Genomic DNA, 24,277 nt, shown 5'->3' with positions numbered 1-24,277 from the left:
TGACATGGTCACTCTCACCCAAGGTTCCTGCAGTTTCAACTCCTTCTATCACTTCTTCTATGTTTGTAAGAATTAAGTCCAGTATGGCTGTCCCTCTAGTTTCACCCTCCTTTTGGACAACAAAGTTGTCAGCTAGGTTGGTTAGGAACTTATTTGATTTCTCACTTGGCACAGAATTAGTTTTCCAATTGATGTCAGGATAATTGAAGTCTCCCATTACTATTATTGTATGTTTCCTTCATATGTTTGTTAGTTGGCTGGCAAAAATGACATCTGTTTTTTTCTGCTTGATTGGGTAGCCTATAATATACACCTATGGCCATGTCATTCTTTTTTTCTTTTATATTGACCCATATGCATTCTAGGAGGTTTTCATCTTTGGTTTCATGCATTTCTGTAGCAATATAGTGGTCCTTTACATACAGTGCAACTTCACCTCCTCTTTTATGAGGTCTGTTTTTTTTTTTTTGTTTTTTGAATACCAGTATGTTCCAGTCATGGGTTTCATCCCACCAAGTTTCTGTTATTCCAACTATATCATATTTACCTTCATATATTTGCAGTTCGAGTTACCCTGTTTGTTCCTCAGACTTTGTGCATCAGTCCTCAACATACGACTACAATTGAGCCCCAAAATTATGTTGCTAAGTGAGAAATGTGTTAAGTGAATTTTGCCCCATTTTATGACTTTTCTTGCCACATTTCTTAAGTGAATCACTCATATTCTTAAATTAGTAATACTGTTGTTAAGTGAATCTGGTTTCCCCATTGACTTTGCTTGTCAGAAGGTCGCAAAAGGAGATTACGTGACCCTGGGACACTACAAACGTCATAAATGTGAGTCAATTGTCAAGCATCCGAATGTAAATCACATGACCATGGGGATGCTGCAATGATCATAAGTGTGGAAAATGGTCATAATTTTTTTTTTTAGTGCCGTTGTAACTTTGAATGGTACTAAATGAACTATTGTAAGTGGAGGACCACCTGTGTCTCTGCATTGATATGCTGTAAAGATGACTGAAGCACCACAGTAACAATTGTATATCTGTGTGTAGGTGGGAAAGTAGATTGGGCTATGTTTAGTGAATGTATACATATCCTGTTAATCCAACATTGCTGTGAATTTTGGCTTAATGGCAGTTTGAGACCTTCCATTCTTTTCAGGAAGAGCAACTAAACAAAATGCAGACTCCAAGAATAATTTTTGGCTGGCAACAGACCTATTTCATTTTCCAGTCCACCAGATCAACTTTAGAACCTACGGAATGACAGATGTTGCCACCAGATCGTTCTCTCTTCTGTTGACATTACGGATGTAATACATGTTTGGTTTGGTTTGAAACACAATACAAAACTCAGCCAACAACTTCAGAAAGATTTTCTGAGCACATTTGCGGGCTGATTTTCTTTCATTGGAAAGAAAAATCCTCTTGGAAGGTTTCTACATTTCTATGGATAATTTTTAATTCTTCATCTTTGTTCGGCTTCAGTTTTGATACTTTAAACCAGTCAATGGCAAGGCGCAAATCCTAAACTCTAAAGAAGTCTATTGTATTATATCATAGCTATAAATCCTTGGGTTACTAAGTAGCTGGGTTCATATAACATACTGTACTTGGTTATTCATTTAACTTATGTCTAGATTGCCATAATAGATTGGGTCCTGACAATATTCCATGATTGTAAAAAGTAGGGCCACCGCATTGGAACTACTATAATCTGGACGATCTCAAGGTGTAGAAAATATTAGCTGTCTCTTGCCATTAAGACTTGTCTAGTGTCTTGGACACCATAAATGGCAGCCATACCTAAACAATAAGTCAAGCTTATAAAGCATGGCTTACAAAAAACAATGGTTGATTGATCAAATATAATCAACAATTAGGGAAGATTCACATCAAAGTATAAGGAAGGTACCTGAATTTTTAATTTGATGCCATGCAAGTCACACCAAACTCCACTGTCCAGCAATTTTATGCCCCACTTCTGAAGCTGGGCCAGTTAGATCGTCCTATTTAAGAAATGGCTTTTCTGCAGGGATTTCATTTCAATGAGTCTTAGCCTCTAGAAATCAACAACGCTATCACCAGCCATAGCAGATCCAATAGCTAAGGACACATTATTGTGTCCCAGAAAATCAATGGTGGAAGCAATTGTAACATCACATATTTAAAGTCATTAGCAGTTAAATGAATATTATCAATTTTAAGTGAATGTTGGTCTGATACCAGGTGCTAATTCCTCTTTGTGCCTTAATTCCTCTTTCAGCCCCATTAATGATAGCATTAATCCATAGAGCCATCACCTAATATCAGCTGTGTTCTAAACCATCAAATTGTCTTCTTTTGTTCTTCACTGGAGTCTTAAGATTCACTTCCTGCAGGAGGAGTGCTGGCCATGAAAGAATTGAGGAAGGCAAATTCTTGTTGAATGTTAGGGAATACATCATTTTCAATAGGACAAACACTTCAGTCAGTTACTCAGAATAATGCCCTTTATTGGATATGTACAAGTAGAGATTGGACTGTCAACGACTGCTGAGTTCCAACCCTGCAATTCTATGAATGACAATAATATCTTTTTCCTGAATTTCACACATCACCACTTGCTCAATAACCCTGTTTTTTTCAGGTTCTCATCAACTCTATTCAACTGTGGAAGTCTTTCCTTCCCCCTCTATTCATTCAAACTTCTTTTATATATTTGTTTGAATTCAATGCTCATTCATTATCTTTATCTGACCAAATCACAGGAACATCATCTTCTTTCCTATTGGTCAGTTAGCTTTGTACTCAGTCCACTTTCATCCAGAATCAATTCGTCTATGATCATATCTCTTTTTATTTTACAACATTTATTTCTTACCTAAGAAGAGGCAATCTATTTATTTCTTCATAAATGCATTAAACAACAAAAAGGACATCACACATGTGCATGTGAAAAATTCTTATTGTGATGTTTTTGGTATTCTCTGAGCTTGGTTTTTCACTTGCAGATATTGGATAGTGAAGCATCTGCAATTTAAAAAAACCAAGCACAGAGAGCACTCAGAGCTCTGCAGTTCAACCTTAAGCTACATATATTCTCTTTTTATCAGAACTCTTACTTATTCTGCTTTCCTAGAAGAGGTGGGTAATCATGTAACAAGATAAAGAGTGGTGAGCTGATGCAGTCTTTCACATACATCTTATGCCCACCTTGGTGCTAAACCATTCACCAAGCTTTCTATGTTTTCTCTTATGACTCATTACCATTTCATAGCATTCTTATCACATTTAGCAATCCACTTACAACTTAATATTCAACAATATATTCAAACTGTCTCCCTTTATTAGACAATTGTTCTGAATCAATGAAGTTACAATAACCCCCCTTAATGAGATTTCCTCTTAAAAATTTTCCAGGAGATTTCTGCCATGCCCATAGATTCCTTTCTCTATGTTATGCACAGGACAATGTTGTTATGTCAACATAAGGGTTCATATTAGGAAAATAAGGCTAGGATGTACAGTTGCATACTTTGGCAACAGAACTGTTTCCAATTCTGCACAGTTACATTTTGTGTCTAATGTTTCCTGTCTCCCATGCTTTTACCCCTTTGTGGCTATAAGGATAGAAGTGTTATTGATTCCAATCTATCTTGTTTGAAGGTAGAATTATGCACAAATCAATAACAACACTTTTAAAGAATTCCTTTTTCTTGTTTGTTCTCTATTCATTATAAGTATAGCCGAAACACGATTGTGCATTGTGAATCCATATTATTGGTAATGTTCCCAAAAAAGTGTGAAAACAAAGCATTGGGGGATGAGTCATTGCTCCACGTATCCCTTTCCCCAAATATCTCACTGCTTAAAAAAAAAGTGAAAATTACCTTTTACATAATGCCATAATAGACTGCTATAATTGCTTTGCCTTGCTTCTTCCTGTTAATAGCCTTTCAATGTTGCTTTTGTTATAGTTAAATGGACAGAACATTATTAAACCCTCTGGTTGTTCTGAATTGTAGGAAGGTAGGTAGGTAAGTACATAGGTAGGTGAGTGGGTGGGAGGGAGGGAGGGAGGAAGGAAAAAGGAAGGTTTAAAAAAGCATGTGATAGGTAGGTAGGTAGATAGGTAGGTAGATGGAAGAAAGGAAGGTTTAAAAAATCATGTTGAAGAGAAATCAGGAAGTCATATGGCTTCTGAAAATTCCAAAAATGGCTCAAACTGTGACCTTCCCTCTATGAATGTTACATCAGAAAGTAATTAACAGACTTTGGAAGAAGTGGAATTTCCCATTGACATAAAATAAACTTAGTTCTTCACTGGTCTTTCACTTACAGCTTTTCATATTTTCCTTCTGTGATAATTGCATCTGGTTGATAATTGCTGTACAGGGAGTCCTTCAGTTAAGAGAGCAACTAGTCCTGGATTTTCCATTGATGTGGTTGTAGAAAGGTGACATCATGTGACTACATCCCTTAGTGATGGCAATCCCTACAGTTCCTGTTGTAGTTGTAAATGAAGATAAAGGGTCATTAAGCAAGGAACTCCTTGCAAATTCCTGCTGGCTTCCAACAATCAAAATCAGTGGGGAAGACAGCAAGAAGTTGCAAGTCCCAGGTGGCTCACAAGCAAGAGCAATAGTGCTGAGACTTATATACTGCTTCATAGTGCATTACCACCCTGCCTAAAGCTGGTTACAGAGTCAGCATATTGTCCCCAACAATCTGGGTCCCCATTTTACCAACCTCAGAAAGACTGACTGCCAGCTGCCTGCAATCTCACCAGGCTCAAGGTTGACTCAGCCTTCCATCCTTCTGAGGTGGGTAAAATGAGGATCTCAGATTGTTTGGAGGCAATATGCTGACTCTGTAAACTACTTAAAGAAGGCTGTAAAGCACCGTGAAATGGTATATGTCTAAGTGCTATTGCTACAAATGACTCTTTCCTGTCTTTTTGTATTTTCTGAAGCTGCAAAATGTGTGATTTATTCAAAAGTGGGTGCAGCACAGATTTCTGCTTCACAGAGGTTCTTTTTTTTTTCTTTCACCAGAAAGAATTCACAAGAAGTATGCTATTGAATCAGATTTCTGGTGATTACCTAGACAAGTCCCTGCAGTTTTCTTGGCAAGATTTTCAGAAGCTATTGCCTCCTTCTTAAGGTTAAAAGTAGTTGGCCCAAAGTCACCTAACTGGCTTCATGTGTAAGGCAAGATTAGAATTCAACAGCCTTCTGATTTCTGGTGTGTTTAACCATTATACAAAACTGCCTCTCAGGGGTTTCCTTGTCTTTAAACATATTTATCAATCATGTACCACACTTTGTTCCATCACCAAGCAACCACCCTGCTTAGAAAGCCGTGTCTGTATTTAGATTCTGGTTTCTAATATATTTCTTTGACTTTGCATCTATTTTGACTGATTTATCTATCCATTTTCTGCCTGGTTTCCAAGCTTTTATCCCCAAATCCATTAAACACACACAGAATCAGAAGGCTGTTGAATTCTAATCTTGCCTTGACACTAGAAAAAGTCTTGAAAACATTACTCTCACATGAATGTGCTGCTTTGGACATTTGTGGAAAGCCACATACATATAACTATCTCAGATATTAGTCAAAGTATTTTCAGTACCTCACCTGAACATTTTTTTAGCTTGTTCCTAATGGTTAGCTTCTGTCAATTCATGTGTAGACAAAGACAGAAATCAGAAAAGTGTATTTTGGAACCTCCTCATGCTAGTCTACCAAAACAGACCATCTAAATTCCACTTAGAGTAGTAGCGAGTCATTGTCACAGCACTTTGAAAAAGATAGATATTGATAAGAATAGTCACAGTGGCAACACTAGCTGCTGAGAGGCTAGTCCTTCAGTGAGATCGCCAGTTGGAATATGATTTATAATTCACTGAATCAATATTGATGTTCTCTCGAAAAAAAGAAAAATAATACTTTTCATTTTTTTTTCTTCATTCAGTCATCTCCATCTGGCCTTTGGATATACAAGTGATATTTTCTAGTTTTAAAAATTCAAAGGCAATTGCATCAATTCTATTGTAAACCACAAATGACAGACTCTCTTTTGGATAAGGGAAAGGTGCCAGTTCAAGACATCATCCAGTCCAAAACACAGGACCTAATTATTCTAGGAGAATAATTGACAAAGGGATGATTGCCAATTTCCATTTCACTTCACTGGTTTTCTTCTAATATCCCCAATGTACACATTTTTTTCTGAAATGTTGTCAGGCTCCCAAAACCAAGAAGGACACACTGTGATTCTTCTAAGCACATTTCTTTATTGTTCCACACCTACAGACAGAATCTTGCCAAACTAAAGCAGGCTACTAGCCCTGTAAAGATATAATTTGATAACTAATAGGGAAGAGGGAATATTCACCCCTCTTTCTCTAATACAGATTATCTAAACTGTGTTGTCTCTTGAGTTTCTGGAATGCAATCCCTCCCTCCTGGGAATCCAGACAACGTTCCATGACAGATGCAAACATTTTAAATCATACATTCCCAATCTACATGATTTGGGAAATACAAATCTGGTAGCTTCACAATGCCCTGAAAACCGAATTGATTTCTCACCAACTCTAAATAAAATAAAATAAATATAAATTAAATAAACCCCACTCCATGCTACAACTGTGACTATCAATTCCTCTTGTCATCAATCATCTATACACACAGGTGTGCGCGCGTGCACACACACACACACACACACACAATTTCCTGGAGCTAGAAGTCATTTTATCCTGTTACATGGATAGATTGGTCTTGGCATGGTATGTTGCTGGACAGTAGCAGCCAAATTACCATTGACTGTCTAAAGTTTCCTAAAACAAACTGCAGATTGTCACTGAAATAAACTAACCTCAATCCCAATCCTCTAGATCTCTGCAAAATGGCAACCATCACAATGAGAAACAATAAGAATGCAAGACATTTTTTATATCATCACCACAGTGAAAATTGGAAACAGTTGAACTCATTGCAGTGAAGCATCAAGTATTACACCATCTTCTGCTAGAAATTATAGCAGAGATGACTAAGAAGCCTTGCAGATGGCCATTGATGAGAAAAGGGCCTGCCTGTTGGCACAGGAAAATTGTGGGTCATTCAAATGGCTTGAAGACTTCCTAAATCCCAGATTGGTAATCTGAGTCAAAAGAGTAGGGTGGGGGAGTGTGCGTGTGGGGGTCCTCCATAGGACCAGAGGTTTGCAATTATGGTAATAGGCAACACCTGCTGCTTTTTCCTTTATTGGAGCAGAGTGTTATACCCTGCAAGATCTTGTTATGGTCAACTCATGTGCACACCAAATGAAGGAAATATGACAAAAGAAGGAAAACACAGAAACTGAAAGAACAAACTCATAAAGGAGAATATTTGTAGCTCAGGGTTGAAATGAGGTGTCCTTGGTGCTCTCTGAGCTTTGTCTGTTTTCTTGCAGATGTTTTATTACCTAGCTAGTCACATCACCAGTGCTCTTTCATTATTCAGATGTTTCATTACCAAGCTAGGTAACACCATCTGCGCTCTGATGATGTTACCTAATTTGGTAATGAAATGTCTGCAAGAAAGCAACCAAGCTCAGAGAACACCAAAGACCCCTCAAAACAGCAATCTATCAAGATTGCCTATTTTCAATCTATCAGGAAAGTACATCTGGTGAGATCTAGGAAAAGGACCTTTTCTATGGTGGCTCACACTGTTTGGAACAACCTTTTCCCAAAGATAAAATTGGCTGTCACCTTGCCGGTTTTCTGCAAGGAAGGCCTTGAAAACATGGTTTTGTCAAAGGCTTTTGGACCTCATTTGGAGCTGATCAAGTGGCTTGTTTGATTCTGTTGTTGCAGCTACGAGTGGGTGGGTTTAAGGAGCCCTGGTGGCACAGTGATTAAGTACAGTATTGCAGGCAAACTCTGCTCACAGCCTGGCTGTGATCCTGCTGGGCTCAAGGTTGACTCAGCCTTCCATCCTTTCAAGGTTGGTAAAATGAGGACCCAGATTGTTGGCAGCAATATGCAAATAATCCTGACATCATAAACTACCAAAAGAGTTCTATAAAGCATTCCCTTTTTATGACCCTTAATCCCTTAATTCAGGGTAAAGTCAGGGCAACTGGATGGAGCTGAGCATTTACTGGCTGGATACCATGAGCAGTCCATCACAGATATTTCTTCTTTGTGCCCTAGGAGAGAAATATTTTGCTGCTACCTAGGATTGAACTCTCAACTTCCAAGTGGGAGGTGAGCATCATCACCACTAAGCCATCATGCCACTCACAATGCTGTTGAGCATTATGGGGTGGTATATAAGTCTAAATACTATTGTTATTGCTATTCAATTAAAAATGTTTAACTGTGGATTTTTAACATCACCTGGACTCACTGTGGGTGAGTTGGGCAGCTATCTAAATTTGATTAATAAATAAATGAAATAAATAAAGGCTTTACCTCTCTGGCAATGGGCATTTCATATACATATTATAGCCAACAAGCTCTAATCTCCAGTATTCATGTATCTTTCCCCTTCCCTTTCTGATCCATTCTCAGTCTATAAAAGTACCACTCAGAGTTAGGAGACAAATCCTTCACATCAAGTAAAGATTGTGTGTGAGAGTGTTTCCAGCATGATAAATGCACTGCAGTAAGCAAGTACCTTCAGCCTTGTATACATGTATATAAAATACACGCACATGCACACACACAGAGAGAGAGAGTCTCTCTTTGCTTATGGCAGAACAGTTTAATAAGCTTACATATTCAAGATACTGAAGTATTAAGGATATGTAGGTGAGGGTATGAAGAAAATCTCCTTGGTTCCAGGCAGCTTGTGTATTTTCTCTTGGATGGTACACACCGGTACACACATATCTATTTAATTTCCATGTAATAACTTTACATGGTCCGAAGGGGGGGGAAAAAAAGCACTGATACAGTCTAAAAGAAAAGAAATTAGAAACAAACATTCATAGGCCCCTTCTAGGATCCCCATTCCAGTTTTACTTTCCTGAAGGTTATTTCCACCGCCCCCAATGAATAAATGCCATTGAAATCTATTTGCTTATATAAGCCCATGGAAACTCAAGGGGGATATCTATTTAATTGGATTTTAGACAGATAAAATGAGAAAATACAGTATGGATGTCTAGTGGGGATGTGAAGGAAAGCTAGGAAATATAGATGGATCTGATTGACAGGAATCTAACAAAAGGAGAGATGGGAGCCTTTGGAATTGGTCTAATAATATAGAGAACCACAGAGGATCACATGCTATGACCCAGAAAGTGATTTACTGAACATGGCATAAATTCAGACTATTTGAGGGATCTCCTATCTCCACTTGCTTTTGCCTGTCCAGTGAGATTGGATAATGTGGATGCCTTACATTTCCTAGGCAGTGTCATTGAACAGCCTCCAAAAGCATACCTCCCCTGTCACAGTTCCTGCAGTCTGGAAAAGCATCACTCAGAAATCTGAGCAATGACATTTAGAAAGTCATTGAAAACCTGAGTGTTTTTCCAGGTTTGAGGGCAGAGTTGTTGTTAACCCCAATAGGATGTTTTATTGTTCTTCCAAAGTTGCCTTCTGAATGCTTGTGATTGATTTTCTCTCATTTACTTGCCATCCAGAGTCATGGAGTTTGATATATTATGACATCCTACAGGTGAAACTCGAAAAATTAGAATATCGTGCAAAAGTTCATTTATTTCAGTAATGCAACTTAAAAGGTGAAACTAATATATGAGATAGACTCATTACATGAAAAGCAAGATAGTTCAAGCTGTGATTTGTCATAATTGTGATGATTATGGCTTACAGCTCATGAAAACCCCAAACCCACAATCTCAGAACATTAGAATATTGTGAAAAGGTTCAATATTCTAGGCTCAAAGTGTCCCACTCTAATCAGCTAATTAAGCCATAACCCCTGCAAAGGGTTCCTGAGCCTTTAAATGATCTCTCAGTCTGGTTCAGTAGGAATCACAATCATGGGAAAGACTGCTGACCTGACAGTTGTGCAGAAAACCATCATTGACACCCTCCATAAGGAGGGAAAGCCTCAAAGGGTAATTGCAAAAGAAGTTGGATGTTCCCAAAGTGCTGTATCGATAGAAAGTTGTGTGGAAGGGAAAAGTGTGGAAGAAAAAGGTGCACAAGCAGCAGGGATGACCACAGCCTGGAGAGGATTGCCAGGAAAAGGCCATTCAAAAGTGTTGGGGACTTTCACAAGGAGTGGACTGAGGCTGGAGTCAGTGCATCAAGAGCCACCACACACAGACGGATCCTGGACATGGGCTTCAAATGTCGTATTCCTCTTGTCAAGGTGTTCCTGAACAAAAAACAACATCAGAAGCTTCTTACCTGGGCTAAAGAAAAAAAGAACTGGTCTGTTGCTCAGTGATCCAAAGTCCTCTTTTCTGATGAGAGCAACTTTTGCATCTCATTTGGAAACCAAGGACCCAGAGTCTGGAGGAAGAATGGAGAGGCACACACTGCAAGATGCTTGAAGTCCAGTGTGAGGTTTCCACAGTATGTTGATTTGGGGAGCCATGTCATCTGTTGGTGTTGGTCCACTGTGCTTCATTAAGTCCAGGGTCAACGCAGCCATCTACCAGAAGATTTTGGAGCACTTCATGCTTCCTTCCGCAGATGAGCTTTATGGGGATGCTGACTTCATTTTCCAGCAGGACTTGGCACCTGCCCACACTGCCAAAAGCACCAAAACCTGGTTTAATGGCTGTGGGATTACTGTGCTTGATTGGCCAGCAAACTCGCCTGACCTGAACCCCATAGAGAATCTATGGGGCATTGCCAAGAGAAAGACGAGAGACATGAGACCGAACAATGCAGAAGAGCTGAAGGCCGCTATTGAAGCATCCTGGTCTTTCATAACACCTCAGCAGTGCCACAGGCTGATAGCTTCGATGCCACGCCGCATTGAGGCAGTCATTGCTGCAAAAGGGGCCCAAACCAAGTACTGAGTACATATGCATGCTTATACTTTTCAGAGGTCCGATATTGTTCTATGTACAATCCTTGTTTTATTGATTGCATGTAATATTCTAATTATCTGAGATTGTGGATTTGGGGTTTTCATGAGCTGTAAGCCATAATCATCTCAATTATGACAAATCACAGCTTGAACTATCTTGCTTTGCATGTAATAAGTCTATCTCATATATTAGTTTCACCTTTTAAGTTGCATTCCTGAAATAAATGAACTTTTGCATGATATTCTAATTTTTTGAGTTTCACCTGTAGGTTCCTGGGAAGAACCTGGTGCGTATGAAGGTCCAACAGTAGCAAGAAACCTGGAAGCTGTCATTTCACATTGTTGCCTATATAACAGCAAAAATCTCCTCTGCAAAGTAGTTGAAGAAATAGTGGACAGACTGACTCCAGACAATGGCATGACAAAGTAGCAACAATGGTGCACTGGAAGATCTGATTGACAGGAATCTGCAAGAAATACCATTTGCCTGCAAGCAAGAACTCAGTGGACCATAAAATAGAGAAAGCCATAGAAAATGAAGAAGCTAGACTGCTTTAGGATTTTAGAATTCAACAGACAAGCACCCACCTCATAATACCCTACACTTAACAACTGTCAGTAAGAAAGACAAAAAAGACTGTCTAGTAGATGTGGCAATACCTTGACACAGCAGAAGAGAAGAGAAAGAACTGGAGATAATAACCAAATACAGGACCAGCAAATAGAAATCAAACAATTGTGACAAAAGAAAGCAACAGTAGTACCAATAGTAATAGGTGCCTTAGGTACAATACCAAAACAACTGGAGCACCACTTGAACACCCATAGGCATTGACAAATTCACCATCAGTCAATTGCAAAAGGCAGCTTTACTTGGAACATTGTTACAACCTGTGAAAATATCTTTAAAATCATCATACAACAGCAGCTGTCTATCTCAAATGCTTGGGAAGAACATGATAGGTAGAAGAAAACAAATGACAAATCCAGTCTAAATATGTGGGTGAATGCATGGTAAACCATAAATAATAACAATAAATGGTGCATGAAAAGGATGCAGCTTCTAAAATCCAACCTTTGTGTTACATATTGCCGTGAAACAGTACATCAACAAAACCTATAAAAATATTTAAAAATTCAAAATCATTCACCAAAGATCTGATGTCACAGAGCACATGCATGATTAAACTGCTATACACAAGATTTATTTATTTCCATTTTGATGCTGCCCCACTCCTCAATGACTCTGGGCAATTTACAAACAAAAGAAAATTAACTATACATATAAAACACAGTCAACAAAAAGGACAAAACTAAACTGAACTAAAAGGGTTTACAATCACACTATTGCAAAACTTGGTAAAATAACCAGGTTGAATTTCCAGGAAATTCTGACTGTTCAGTTCAGTCCCTTAAAAGAATAAAGGATCAAGCCCAAAAGACAATCTTTAATGAGAGGAAGGATATGTCAAAAACAAATTAATGGCCTTATTACTATAAAAGGAAGTGGATGTACAATTAAATCACCATATGTGTGCTTATGTAAATTGCATGTGATCTTCTCAAAAATTTGCAGAATAATTGACTATCCTCAGTTAAAAAGAAATACGTGAAGGTAATGCTAATCCTGAATTGAGTCAACTCCTGGTGATTATATGTCTATAGTCTTGTAAGCTTCTATTACCAACTAAGAGCCCAACTCTTATTCTCCAAGCCTACTGGAGGTGGATGTAATATAGTTAAGCATTGTTGGAAATCTGTTGTAAGGTTTAAAAGCATTTTAAAATTGTCTTAAAACATACCTTCCTCTCCCCATGGGTTAGGATGAGTGGTGAGCTCCTTTCTAAGGTTTTATATGTTAGACTAAAAATGTTCTTTTATGGACAGCCACTGTCTTGTCAGGTAAATCTACTTAACAAGGTTGTTGTTTGGAAATATAAGACAAAGAATCAGTAAACATACCATTTGAGAGCTCCTGTACAAAAAAAAGGCAGAATAGATATTTCAAATGAATAATAATAGCTATGCTAAGTGGTACAGTAGCCTAGAGGTGAAAACTCTTATGTCCCACTTGGAAGGTTGAGAGTTCAATCCTAGACAGAGGCGGATATTTTTTTCTCGTGGCGCAAAGAGAAAATACTGTATGTGCTGCGAACTCCATGTAGGTATCAGGAAGGGCACCTGGCCAGTAAATGCTCAGCTCCAAACAGTTGCCTTGACTCCACCCCAATAAAAGGAATTAAACGGTTGTAAAAAGAAAAGAAAAAAAACTAATAGCTATGCTGATGCCATGCATGCTTTGACATTATTATATAAAGAAAACAAATTATATAATTTGTATCAATTGATGTGACCATAATATAACCCAATATGTTTGTTTATTCATTATTCATTTATGTATTTATTTACATGTATATCCTTGGATAAGGTGACTTAACCAGGCCATTTGTCTGGTGACATTATGATACAAATAATGTCACTTGTCCCTCTTCATGAACATTTATGACCAGCCTTGAATTTCATCAACTTACACCTTAAGGATACCCTGAGATTTGTCATGGCTCTGGAATCTGGAATGAATAATTCTCACCTTTCCAATGAATAGGGCTGATAGAAGAGGCAAACTGGTTATTTTCCTTAGAGCTGGGTGTCAAACTCGCGGGGTCACGTTGTCATTATGTGACTTGTCGTGACTTTTTTCCCCTTTGTAAAAAAGGTGGGTGGGTGTGGGCAGTGCATGACGCATCCGGTCCACGGGCTGTGAGTTTAATACCCCTGGCTTAAAGCATCTTCTTCCCATTTTTGTTATATTATTTCTTCAATAGTGTATTTTATTAGAAACTTTGGCAAGAGGATAAGCTATATCTTGGATTGAGATGTTGCATTTTTAGCATCTTGAAAACTGATAAAGAGTTTCCACATCTTCAAACCTGCTTGAGAATTTCCTCATTTTTCTGTCCTATTCCAAATACAGAGATAGAAATCCTATTACCAAGTGGCTTATCTTAGGAATAGAGTTCTTCTCATAGCACAAATGTTTTGCTATTTACATACTAGGGAGTTTGGCAGTTTGGATGCAGCTTTTCTCCATATCTTCATCTACCAAGTCATTTTCCTCTCAGCTGAAAGATTTTAGTTTAAAAAATAAACTTGGAACTAAAGTATTCATGTGAAGCTAAACAATTCCTTGCCAGCAATAGACCAAGTAAATGGGAAGTTAGCAAACTGCCAAACCAGTCCCCTCTCTCCCTCTCTCCCTCCCCCCCTCTCTCTCCCTCCCTCCCTCCCTCTCAGTGTGTGTGTGTGCACGCACATCCATATGCAATTTTTGTATAATTTATTTTTATGGGGTGGTAGTGGACATAGGGTGAACATTTTCTTTTGCCATACTATTTGCCTATTTTCAGGTACAAGCTTTGATTCATCCTGCTAAAATAATAATAATTTTATACCTAATTAAATTATCACATTTATCAAAAATATATTAGACCTATTTTGGGATTTTCCTCATTTTCTAAAGCAATTAAATGTGTTATTTTTTTAAGGTCTGATAACATTTGCTTCAGGTATGATGATAAAGTTCAAATATTACTTTAACTGATTGATTGCAATCTAATGACTCTTGGTAGCCTACAGAATTAAAGCAGTTAAAGCATCTATGTAAGATTCAAACAAATAATGGCATTAAAATCCCCCAATGAAATCATAGTAACAATAAGCAACAACCCAATACATCTACATGTGTATATAAGTATGTATGTCCATGTGTATCTTGATATTGTGGTAGGATATAGTCTAGAGTCCCATTAGGCAGAAACTCCTTCTCAGAGGGCAAAGATGCAGTATCTCCCTAGCAGTTCACATAGAATATCTACAATGATGTAGATAGCAGTTTACTCTGGCAAGATTCTGTCTGTGGGCAAATAACAATGAAGAAAGCATTAAGAACTCCATGTGTCGAACATGTTTTGTAGGGCCTGATAGAAATAAACTATATTTTTCACACAGTCCCATGCAGGTCCACCATACCTATACATGTTGTCCCCCTCCCTTTAATTTTCCTTCCTGCAAAAAAAATCTACCTGGAACCTATGGAGTCCCCTCGCAAGCCTTCATGAGAAAGTCAGCACATCAGACCTAGGTCTTGAACCAAAATTTCACAGGCTTTCTGTAACAATTTTCAATTAACTTTACTTTTCTTAGAAAAGCATTGTGCAGTTGAGCAAACCAATAAACAGCAACCCATTTTTCAAACGTCACTGTGAAATAAGCAAGAATTAAGCTGGAGAATGCTACATTTACTCCTGTCACTCCTCAGGGCAATACTAGAAACACTAGGTCAGGTAGTCTGAGATGCTGAGAAATTGCTCGATTCCGTCCCACTGAGCTGTCACGGCATTTCATGCTGTGAATAGTTAACACCCATCCATGACAAGAAGGCAAATACTTCTGGTTTGCTTGCTTTCCTTATGCCATTCCAGTCATGTCGCGTCACAGTACTTTCACTTTGACTGATTTAGTGACAATCCAAGAAAAGATTTTCAGGGTCTGGATACACCACTGGAGCAAATGGTCTTGATGGTACCTTGTTACAATTTCACAGTTTGAACCCATCCCCCCTCCACCCTTGTAGGGCTAGAAGGCAAAAAGATGCTGTAAAATAGAGAAAAGAGCACAAAGTGTGAAACACTTTTCACTCTGTAACCTAGGATCTTGTGTGCTGCCTCAATAGAATACTAGCATCTTAAATCTTCATCTATTGATTTCAGCATACTTCCACCAAGGAACAATAAACATTCAGCAAACCCCACTTCCTTCTAGCATTGATGATGTAACTTAGTTGAGTAATGAAATGTCTGCACAAAAACAAGCATGCTCTGAGAGCACCAAAGACTCCAGAGTTTAACTGTCCACTAATATATTATCTTGTATTGTTGCCACAAAGGGGTATTGAAACACTTAAGAGGGAATGCAAATGGAGGAAAAAAAAACAGATGGATTCTCCTTGGTGTTTTCTGAGCTTGATTGTTTCCATGTTCCAGTGCTAGGATGATAGAAATAAGGATGAATTTTCTGACAGTGAGAATAATGGAATAGCATGTCTCCCAGAGTTGTGTATGCTTTACCACTGGAGGTTTTCAAAAACATACTGGATGACCATTTGATAGGGATGGTATAAAGCTGTCTGCTTTTAGCAGGGGGTCAGACTAGAAGTAATGCCATGTCCCTTCCAGCCCTATGATTCTATGTTCTATGCCAGGGGTGTCAAACACAAGGCCCATGGGCTGCATCCAACCCGCGCGCCCATCATGGAGAATGTAAGGGGCCGCCTGCGTCGCTTCGGCCTAGTCTACCCAGTGCAAAGAGGAAACATTGGGTCAGCCTGGCTTTGGGCCAGTTTACCCAATGCGAAGAGGAAACATACCAGCAGTTTGGAGAGTGGCGTCAAGCTGGCAATGCCCACACAGTTGGCCACGCCCACCCAGTCAACCATGCCCCCCCCCCAGGTCAGTCACATCCCTGATGTGGCCCTCAATGAAATTAAGTTTGTCACCCTTGTTCTATGTTCTAAACTTGAACACAGATAAAACCTCTGTCGAAGAATAATAAACAGAGAGCAAAACCCACTCCCTTCAACCACTGAATATGTTATTTAGCCAGGTAATAAAAACCTGCATGAAAACAACGAAGGTCAGAGAGCATCAAGGAGAAGCCACCTGTTGTTGTTTTTTAAATTCCTGCTTATTTCATGTATCTTTAGTCATACTTCTGCTTCATATCTTTCCCACGTTCATCTGCACATTAAAAAAAAAAAACCTCTTCTCGAATGAGATGTTTAGCTAAGTTGCCATCAAGTCAAACATAGCTTCTGAGGCTGCATATCAAAATGCCTTCCATCTCAACTTGCCTGCTCTGACAAAATGCAGCACTCTCAAAGACTTTTCAATACTATTTCCAAAGTGGTATGTCCGCTTTTTAAAATTAATTCTCTTTCTGTCAGTGGAGATTCTCAGGCATCCAAGTCATGGTTGTCTCAAATATGCTTTTTCAAAAAGCAATTAGACTTTCTTTGTTTTTCCTTGAAGATGTTTCGCTTCTCATCCAAGAAACTTCATCAGTTCTGGCAGGATGGTGGGGTGGGGTGGAGTGGGGGAATGGAAGGCTTATTTTCTTTTTGTACTTCCTTCCAACTTCCCATCATATTTTTTTCTAGTGGGATCATACAATCACATCACATGCCAAAATTCACTGCTTGCTAATTCTTGCCTCAGAGGAACCATTAGTCTTTAACCATCAGTCTTTACAGTCTTAAATTTGACTAATTGGTTCTTTTGGAATCCATGGCACTGTTAATAACTGTCTTTAAATCCATAATTTAAAGATATATTCCTTTCTTCTAGATGTCCAGCTTTGATCACCGTACATTACTACAGGCAATGCTACTTCTTCTCCAGTACTTATTGCATTGAAATATATTCGTTTTCAAGCTCTTTTCCAAGTATCAATGTCTAGAATTAGTGCTGAATACTACCACTGATGATGTTATCTACTTTGGGTAACGAAATATCTGCAAGAAAACAACCAAGATCAGATAACACCAAGAATCTCTCTTTTTCAAGTTTGACATTCTCTTCCTTCTTAGGACGAAAGTCGTCAATTCCTCCAGAATTCTACCCTCTTATCTACTCTTGAGACCAAGAACACAAATTATTATCTTCACTTATTTGCCATCAAATGTAAATTCACTAAGACTTGTCTTTTTCAATATTTTCACTTTTCATTTTACTTTCTTAACATGCTGCCTTAAGTCTTCTTCACTTTGATTAATAGTGGCATTGTCTGCATACTATACGTCAAATTATTAATTTGAACTGCCTGTTTTAAAATACACATTTTAAAAATGTAGCTTTAAGTACATTAATAATTAATATGTGCACTGCAAATTATATATAGGAATAGTTTTATTTCTTTTAACCACTATCAACTGTGAATTCGCAAAGTATTAACTTTCTCTTCTTAATATTTAGCATTAACTGAGAAAATTCACATTCCCTTTTGACTTTCATAATGAGCTCTTCTAAGTTTTCTTTACTTTCATCTAAGAGATTAGAGTCAGCTGTATAACTCAAGATTGTTAGTGTCTGAAGAACATATTTTAAAATATGTCTTTTTAAATTGTAACTTTAAACATGTATGAATGCATGTCTTATCTATCCATTATATATTGGAAGGAACATATGAGATGCAATCCACTTTGATTGTTTGACTTTGGAAAGGCATATTGAGGAAAATATCTTTCTACTGCTGTCCTTTTCTATCACTAATGTAATATCACAAGTCCCAATCCTGCTACAAGAATGTTTCTCAAACCTTGGCAACTTTAAGTTATATGAATTTGAGTTCCCAGAATTTCCCAGTTAACCTAGATGGCTGGAGAATTCTGGAAGTTCAAATCCATGTATCTTAAAGTTGCAATGGTTGAGAAACACTATTCTAGAATAATTTTAAGGACATGCAAGGCTAAAGTTGCAGAAAATTCTTGTGTATCTCAATTAGAATCCACCTATGAAGTTAGCTGGGTTTATACTGCTGATACCTATGTAGTGAGGGTGAAAAACGGATCTCCCGGAGGCTCTGAAAGGTCATAGATGGGCACGAAAACAGGCCTCCTGGAGAAAAAAAGCAAAACAGGCCTCCTGGAGGCTCAAGAAAAGCCTCCGGAGCCCTGGAAGGGTGAAAATGGGCCTTCGGGAAGTTCCAGGAGGTCAGAAACAGGCCTGTTTCCGGCCTCCAGAGCCCGGGGAGGGCAAATATGCCCCCCCCCCCATGGCCCAATTTTGAAACTGGGTAGAGAAGCGATTGTTAATTTATTTGAAGCCCACCCCTGTAACATTATATAAATATGTAGGAGAGACCAGGTTGCGCCCAAGGAAGGGGTCATCAGTCATGAGTTCCTGCATACTCATAAGAGATCTAAGGCCATCCCATCTTGAATGCCTTCTTAATTCCCACTCTTTCTCCTTGACAGTTAGTAGCTCAGATTTTTATAAAGACCTTAAGCTTTTAATAAATCTTTATACTTATTTGAACTGCCTGGATCTCCTGATTTTCCTGGTCTTAAAGACAAATTTCATAGATTCCATTTGCCACCCATACCAACATTCAATATTTTTTAGAAAGACATACTTCTATCCAAGGAAACTGTCTATCCATCACACTACAAATTGTTTTCCTTTTTATGCACATTCAGTATTTGCATGGCAGATGTTAAGTCATGACAGCATTTAGACTTATATACTGCTTCGCAGTGCTTTACAGCCCTCTCTAAGTGGTTTACAGAGTCAGCCCAACAATTTCCTTCAACAATCTGGGCCCTCCTTTTACTAACCTCTGAAGGCTGAGTCAACCTTGAGCTGTTCAGAATTGAACTCCTGGAGTGAGCAGTGAGTTAGCCCTGCAGTACTGCATTCTAATAACTGCGCCATCATGGCTCATGATGGCACAAGGATGGTTTCATTTGTTCCCTTGACCCTTCCCTGCAGACATCTCAAGATGATGAACTAGAGTCATAACTGTAGCACTACCAAGTTCTTCTATAAAGCATTTTGCCAATAATTTACCAGCAAAATAATCAATACTTATAAGTGATATTTCTAACTCTAGTGGCAAAGGGCCATTTTACAACTTGCTGCATGTCCTTTTCATTTAGATACAATTGTAAAAAGATGACTAAATGTTTTCCAAGTCTCAATCCAGGGATAATCCATGATGACATTTTCCATGCAATTAAAGTTAGACAAGAAAGAACTCTACCATGAAATTCATAGACAAAGAGGTTGTTTTGTTTCACAAAAACAAAGCCTTATCATAGAGCACAATGTATGACAGGGTCTCATGCATCTGAACTTCAGCAGATAAATTCTTTCAGAAACTAAGGGAAATTGAGAGAAATATTATTTTTCAGCCTTTTGTTTCTAGCAATATGGGACCACAGTGCACATTCAGACTCTCAGTTTTGTACCAAGGAAAAGGCAGTGTGGAAATAATTTGTTTATTGGAGTAGACTTATCTGGCCAAATCTTCTTTATAACTTTCAATATGTTCTTAGGTACATCTGCTTTTTAAAAATTTAAAAAATATAATTTTCCAATCTCAATTTTGTTTGATACCATTTGTGCTACAATCTACTTTTTTTTTCAAAGACTGCATTACCATATGTTTTCATATACATTTCTACAGTTTCCATTGGCAGAACATGGAGAATATAATTGAGACTCATATAAATTTATGTTTAACTGATTTACATAAAGCCTTCAAAATAGAGGATTGCTTTCAGGAATCATAGAGAACATGTCACATTCATGCAAAGCCCAAAACATCTATAAATCATGCTTAAATATGCAACCTAAACAATTCTGATTTATGCCATTCACACTTTGCTGATGACTATGACACACAGGGCCCTGAGAAGCATGAAGGCATAACATAGATTGTCAGACTTGCCACAATTTAAACCTCTAAATAGAAATGATCTTTAGCTCTATTTGTTGAAAAAAGGTATAATTTATTAGGGATCAAGTGCATTGCAATATTACAAAGCCAGAATTGAGAATCGCTGGGCAAAATCTCTAAGTTCTACTCCCCCTCCTTAATTGTCTCTTGCTGCCCACTTTGTGTAACCAATCAGGTTCAGTCAAGATGTTTTTATAATGGTCAATCCAAGCACATTTTAGTATACAGCTCCCTTCTCCTTCCAGTTGGGTTACCTTGAGGCAGCATCTTGAGAAGGCACAGAACCTACTTTCGTTTCCCCAAGCCTTCCTCCTTCATTCCTCCTCCCCACAGTTCATGGCAATCTATTACCACATAACAGTGAAGCACAAGCGAGCAACAGGTGGCAACTGACACAGACAATTACAGACAGCAAAAACCTTATATCGCTTTTGCTTTATGCTTTCAACTAACCAAAGAGCTTACTATTTATTTCACATAAAAAGTACTCTTAGAAAAGTACTCACCAATACTGGAATATCCAGGAGTCGAAGGATCACCACCACTGTTCAATGACACCATAAATGCTTTATTGCTCAGGTTTTGAAACTTTGGTAAATTGCAAGGGTCAATGTAAAGAAGAGCACCTTTGAAACCTGCCTCTTCTAGCAGTGAAAGCTGAGAAAGCACAAAAGTAAAAAGGAGAAATTAGAAATATCTTATATTCTCGTGTTTTTCTCTTTCTTCTTCCCCAAGTGCCAAAAACATGCAAAACATCAGCATGTAAAGAGTTTGAGGACATTGGTAAACAGTCATATTTATGCTTCAATCCATAGGCCATATGCATTTTAAATTCATAATCAAGGAATGTTATAGTCATCCCAATATCTATTATTTAGTATCTCTCCACTATAATTATTAGAAATAGTATGCTTGACCACGTGTTAGAAAGTAGATAGCAATAGCACTTAGACTTATATACCGCTTTATAGTGCCTTACGGCCTTCTCAAAGCAGTTTACAGAGTCAGCATATTGCCCCCAACAATCTGGGTCCTCATTTTACCCACCTTGGAAGGATGGAAGGCTGAGTCAACCTTGAGCCTGGTGGGATTCGATCTGCCAAATTGCAGTAGAAGTAGCTTGAAGTACTGCACTCTAACCACTGCGCCACCGAGGCTCCTTAATAGATATAGCTATTAAGCTGATGTCCAAAAACAGCCTAACTACAACTGGTGTAAATCAACTGACAAGTTACAGCCCACCCAAATACATCCATACAAAACTATTGTAAAAACTAGATCAGGTTTTGATGGACAACTAAACTTATCACTCTAACCATTTATAAAATGTGGCCTCTCTTACAGACTCATCTAATCTACCAATAAGAAAAGTTAATTGTAAGCAACTAGAGAAAGAAAGGAAAACAGACTGCCAAAGAACCCAGGGACTGGACACCATCAAAACTGACAGAGTATACAAAAACTCTAAGAAATACTGTATACAAGCATGGAATGCAAATCCAAGCATGGAAACACCTGGCCCATAGAATTGCCAAGAGTTTAGACCTGACTGAATAGATAACATCATTATCCATTTCCAGTTGGTGATGTTTGTGCAAAGAGAGGGTAATGAAAATGTAGGAATCAATCAGTGTTGATCCTTAAAATCTCTTGTACAATATAAATAACAACAACACTTGTTGATATAATGCTTGGGGTAATAAAGAATCTCCATGGGAGCAGTAAATATTGTGCTGATATAGTTATCTACCAGCTCAAGGAATGGTAGACAGCACTACCTCAGCAATACAATATCAAATATCAACAATGTCAAAGTTGCATACAACCAGGTTTACTATGCTACCATTTTAAGAAGCTGCTATTTCAGTGGTGGGATTCAATTTTTTTTTTGCTAACAGTTCTGTGGATGTGTGGCTTGGTGGGCGTGGCATGGGAAGGATATGTAAAATCTCCAGTCAGAAGTGGTATTTGCCGGTTCTCTGAACTACTGAAAATTTCCACTACCGGTTCTCCAGAACTGGTCAGAACCTGCTGAATACCACTTCTGTGCTATTTTTTTGTATCAGGGTTTACTTACTGAGGCTGAGAATTGTGCTACATTGAATGTTATACTTGAGTGTCCTTCTGATAATAGGAAAGAGACTCAGAAGTCATCTGGGTGACCAAACTTTCCCAGCCAATGGATGAGATATTTGTAGTGTAGTAAGATGTGACCAACTGCTTTGACAGCAGCTGACATGTAAAGGCATGTTAAATGTTATAGTTTAAAGAGCTGACATCTGAAACATGTCCTCATATTGTCTAATGCTGAATAACTCAGCACACATAAAGAAATCTAACTCTGCTTTTCAAGTCAGGAGTCTTTCTTCTCAAGTGGCAGCTGTTTTGAAAGGTCAATAGAATGAAGTAGTCCTCTGAGTATTTTACCACTCTCTTCTAATCTGACACTTATACTGAAAACAAAACTATTTTGTAGACTGTTTTAGTCAATAAAATTCATGGTTCAAATATATGATCGTTTTTTTAGGATTAATGCTAGGTATTAATAGCTCATAACATGATTTGTTTTTGAGGAAAAGCCAAGCTGATTAATCTACAAATTCCACTTTCCACTATCCAAGTGCAGTTTTGAGTTTGAATGCAGGGTCATAAGATTTTTGTGGAATTAAATGGCTGAGAGTAATGGGGTATTTACATTTTTAAATTGCATAGAGATGATTGTATGGTTGGTTGTGTTTAGTTTAATTTTTTTCTTTTTAGTGGTGTTTGCCCAGTTTTTACTTTGTGGAAGAGCACCTCATTTCGTTGCACCCGCTTGCGAGTGTAATGACAAATAAATTCTTATGTCTTATGTCTTATGTCACTTTCTGTGCAATAGGAGAAAATGTTAAGTTTTACACTAGGAGTATAACTGTGCTTTGAGTCTCTGGTTGTTGACACTTGAGCCAGCCTTCCCTCTATCCATTCCCAAATTTTACATTTCCTCCCAGTATTGCTAAAACCAGCCATTCTTTGGGAATCACAGTGTTGCCATTCTATCTATATTTCTGACCACTGCACATGCTCTGAACCAAATATATGTAAAGGTTTCCAATGTCCAATCATGTTTATTTATTTATTTATTTATTTATTTGTTTGATTTGCCAATTGTTTACAAGATAATAAGTATAAATGTATACATAGTTGTGAATACATGAAATGGTTACATATAAGAAAAATAAAAGAATAAGAGAAACAATAGGACAGGGACGGTAGGCACGTTGGTGCGCTTATGCACGCCCCCTACAGACCTCTTAGGAAAGGGGTGAGGTCAATAGTAGACAGTCTAAGGTTAAAGTTTTTGGGGTTTGGGGAAGAAAATGTCTGAAGAAACACAGTAATACAGCTGGGTTAATATCTTTAGATATAAGACAGTACTGTGGTAATTAGGTGTTCAGCAGTGTGATGGTAGGAGGGGGAAAAATTTGTGTCTAGTTGTTTTGGCATGCAATACCCTATAGTGGCATCCTGAGGAAAGGAGTGTGTGTCCAGGATGTGAGGGATCTGTAGATATTTTCTCAGTCCTCTTTCTGATCTATGCTTTCTGACCGGTGGTGGGATTCAAATTTTTTTACTACCAGTTCTGTGAGCATGGCTTGGTAGGCGTGGGGTGGCTTGGTGGGCGTGGCAGGGGAAGGTTACTGCAAAATCCCATTCCCTCCCCATCAAACTAACCTACTTTCCAGCTCTGTTCTCCTGTGCAGGGCAACAAAAGAAGACCCAGCAGA

General features: G+C 38.2%; 1 protein-coding gene across 16 annotated transcripts in view; it reads right to left on the bottom strand.

The window, feature by feature from the left end:
- Positions 1-24,277, bottom strand: part of NAALADL2 (N-acetylated alpha-linked acidic dipeptidase like 2) — a 625,547-nt gene that overhangs the window by 274,722 nt on the left and 326,548 nt on the right. For all 16 annotated transcript variants that reach the window (XM_087965359.1, XM_087965362.1, XM_087965366.1 and 13 more), the window contains one exon: positions 21,017-21,167. In XM_087965359.1, coding sequence (XP_087821485.1) covers positions 21,017-21,167 — 151 coding nt within the window. The remainder of the gene's footprint in view (positions 1-21,016; positions 21,168-24,277) is intronic.

The sequence above is a fragment of the Notechis scutatus genome, chromosome 4 (genome assembly GCF_049901735.1).
Source record: "Notechis scutatus isolate UNSWTSFEM ecotype Mainland chromosome 4, rNotScu1.2, whole genome shotgun sequence".
In the NCBI taxonomy this organism is placed as follows: domain Eukaryota; kingdom Metazoa; phylum Chordata; class Lepidosauria; order Squamata; family Elapidae; genus Notechis; species Notechis scutatus.
The sequence above is the reverse complement of the archived record's forward strand: the minus strand, read 5'-3'. Positions and strand labels throughout refer to the sequence as shown.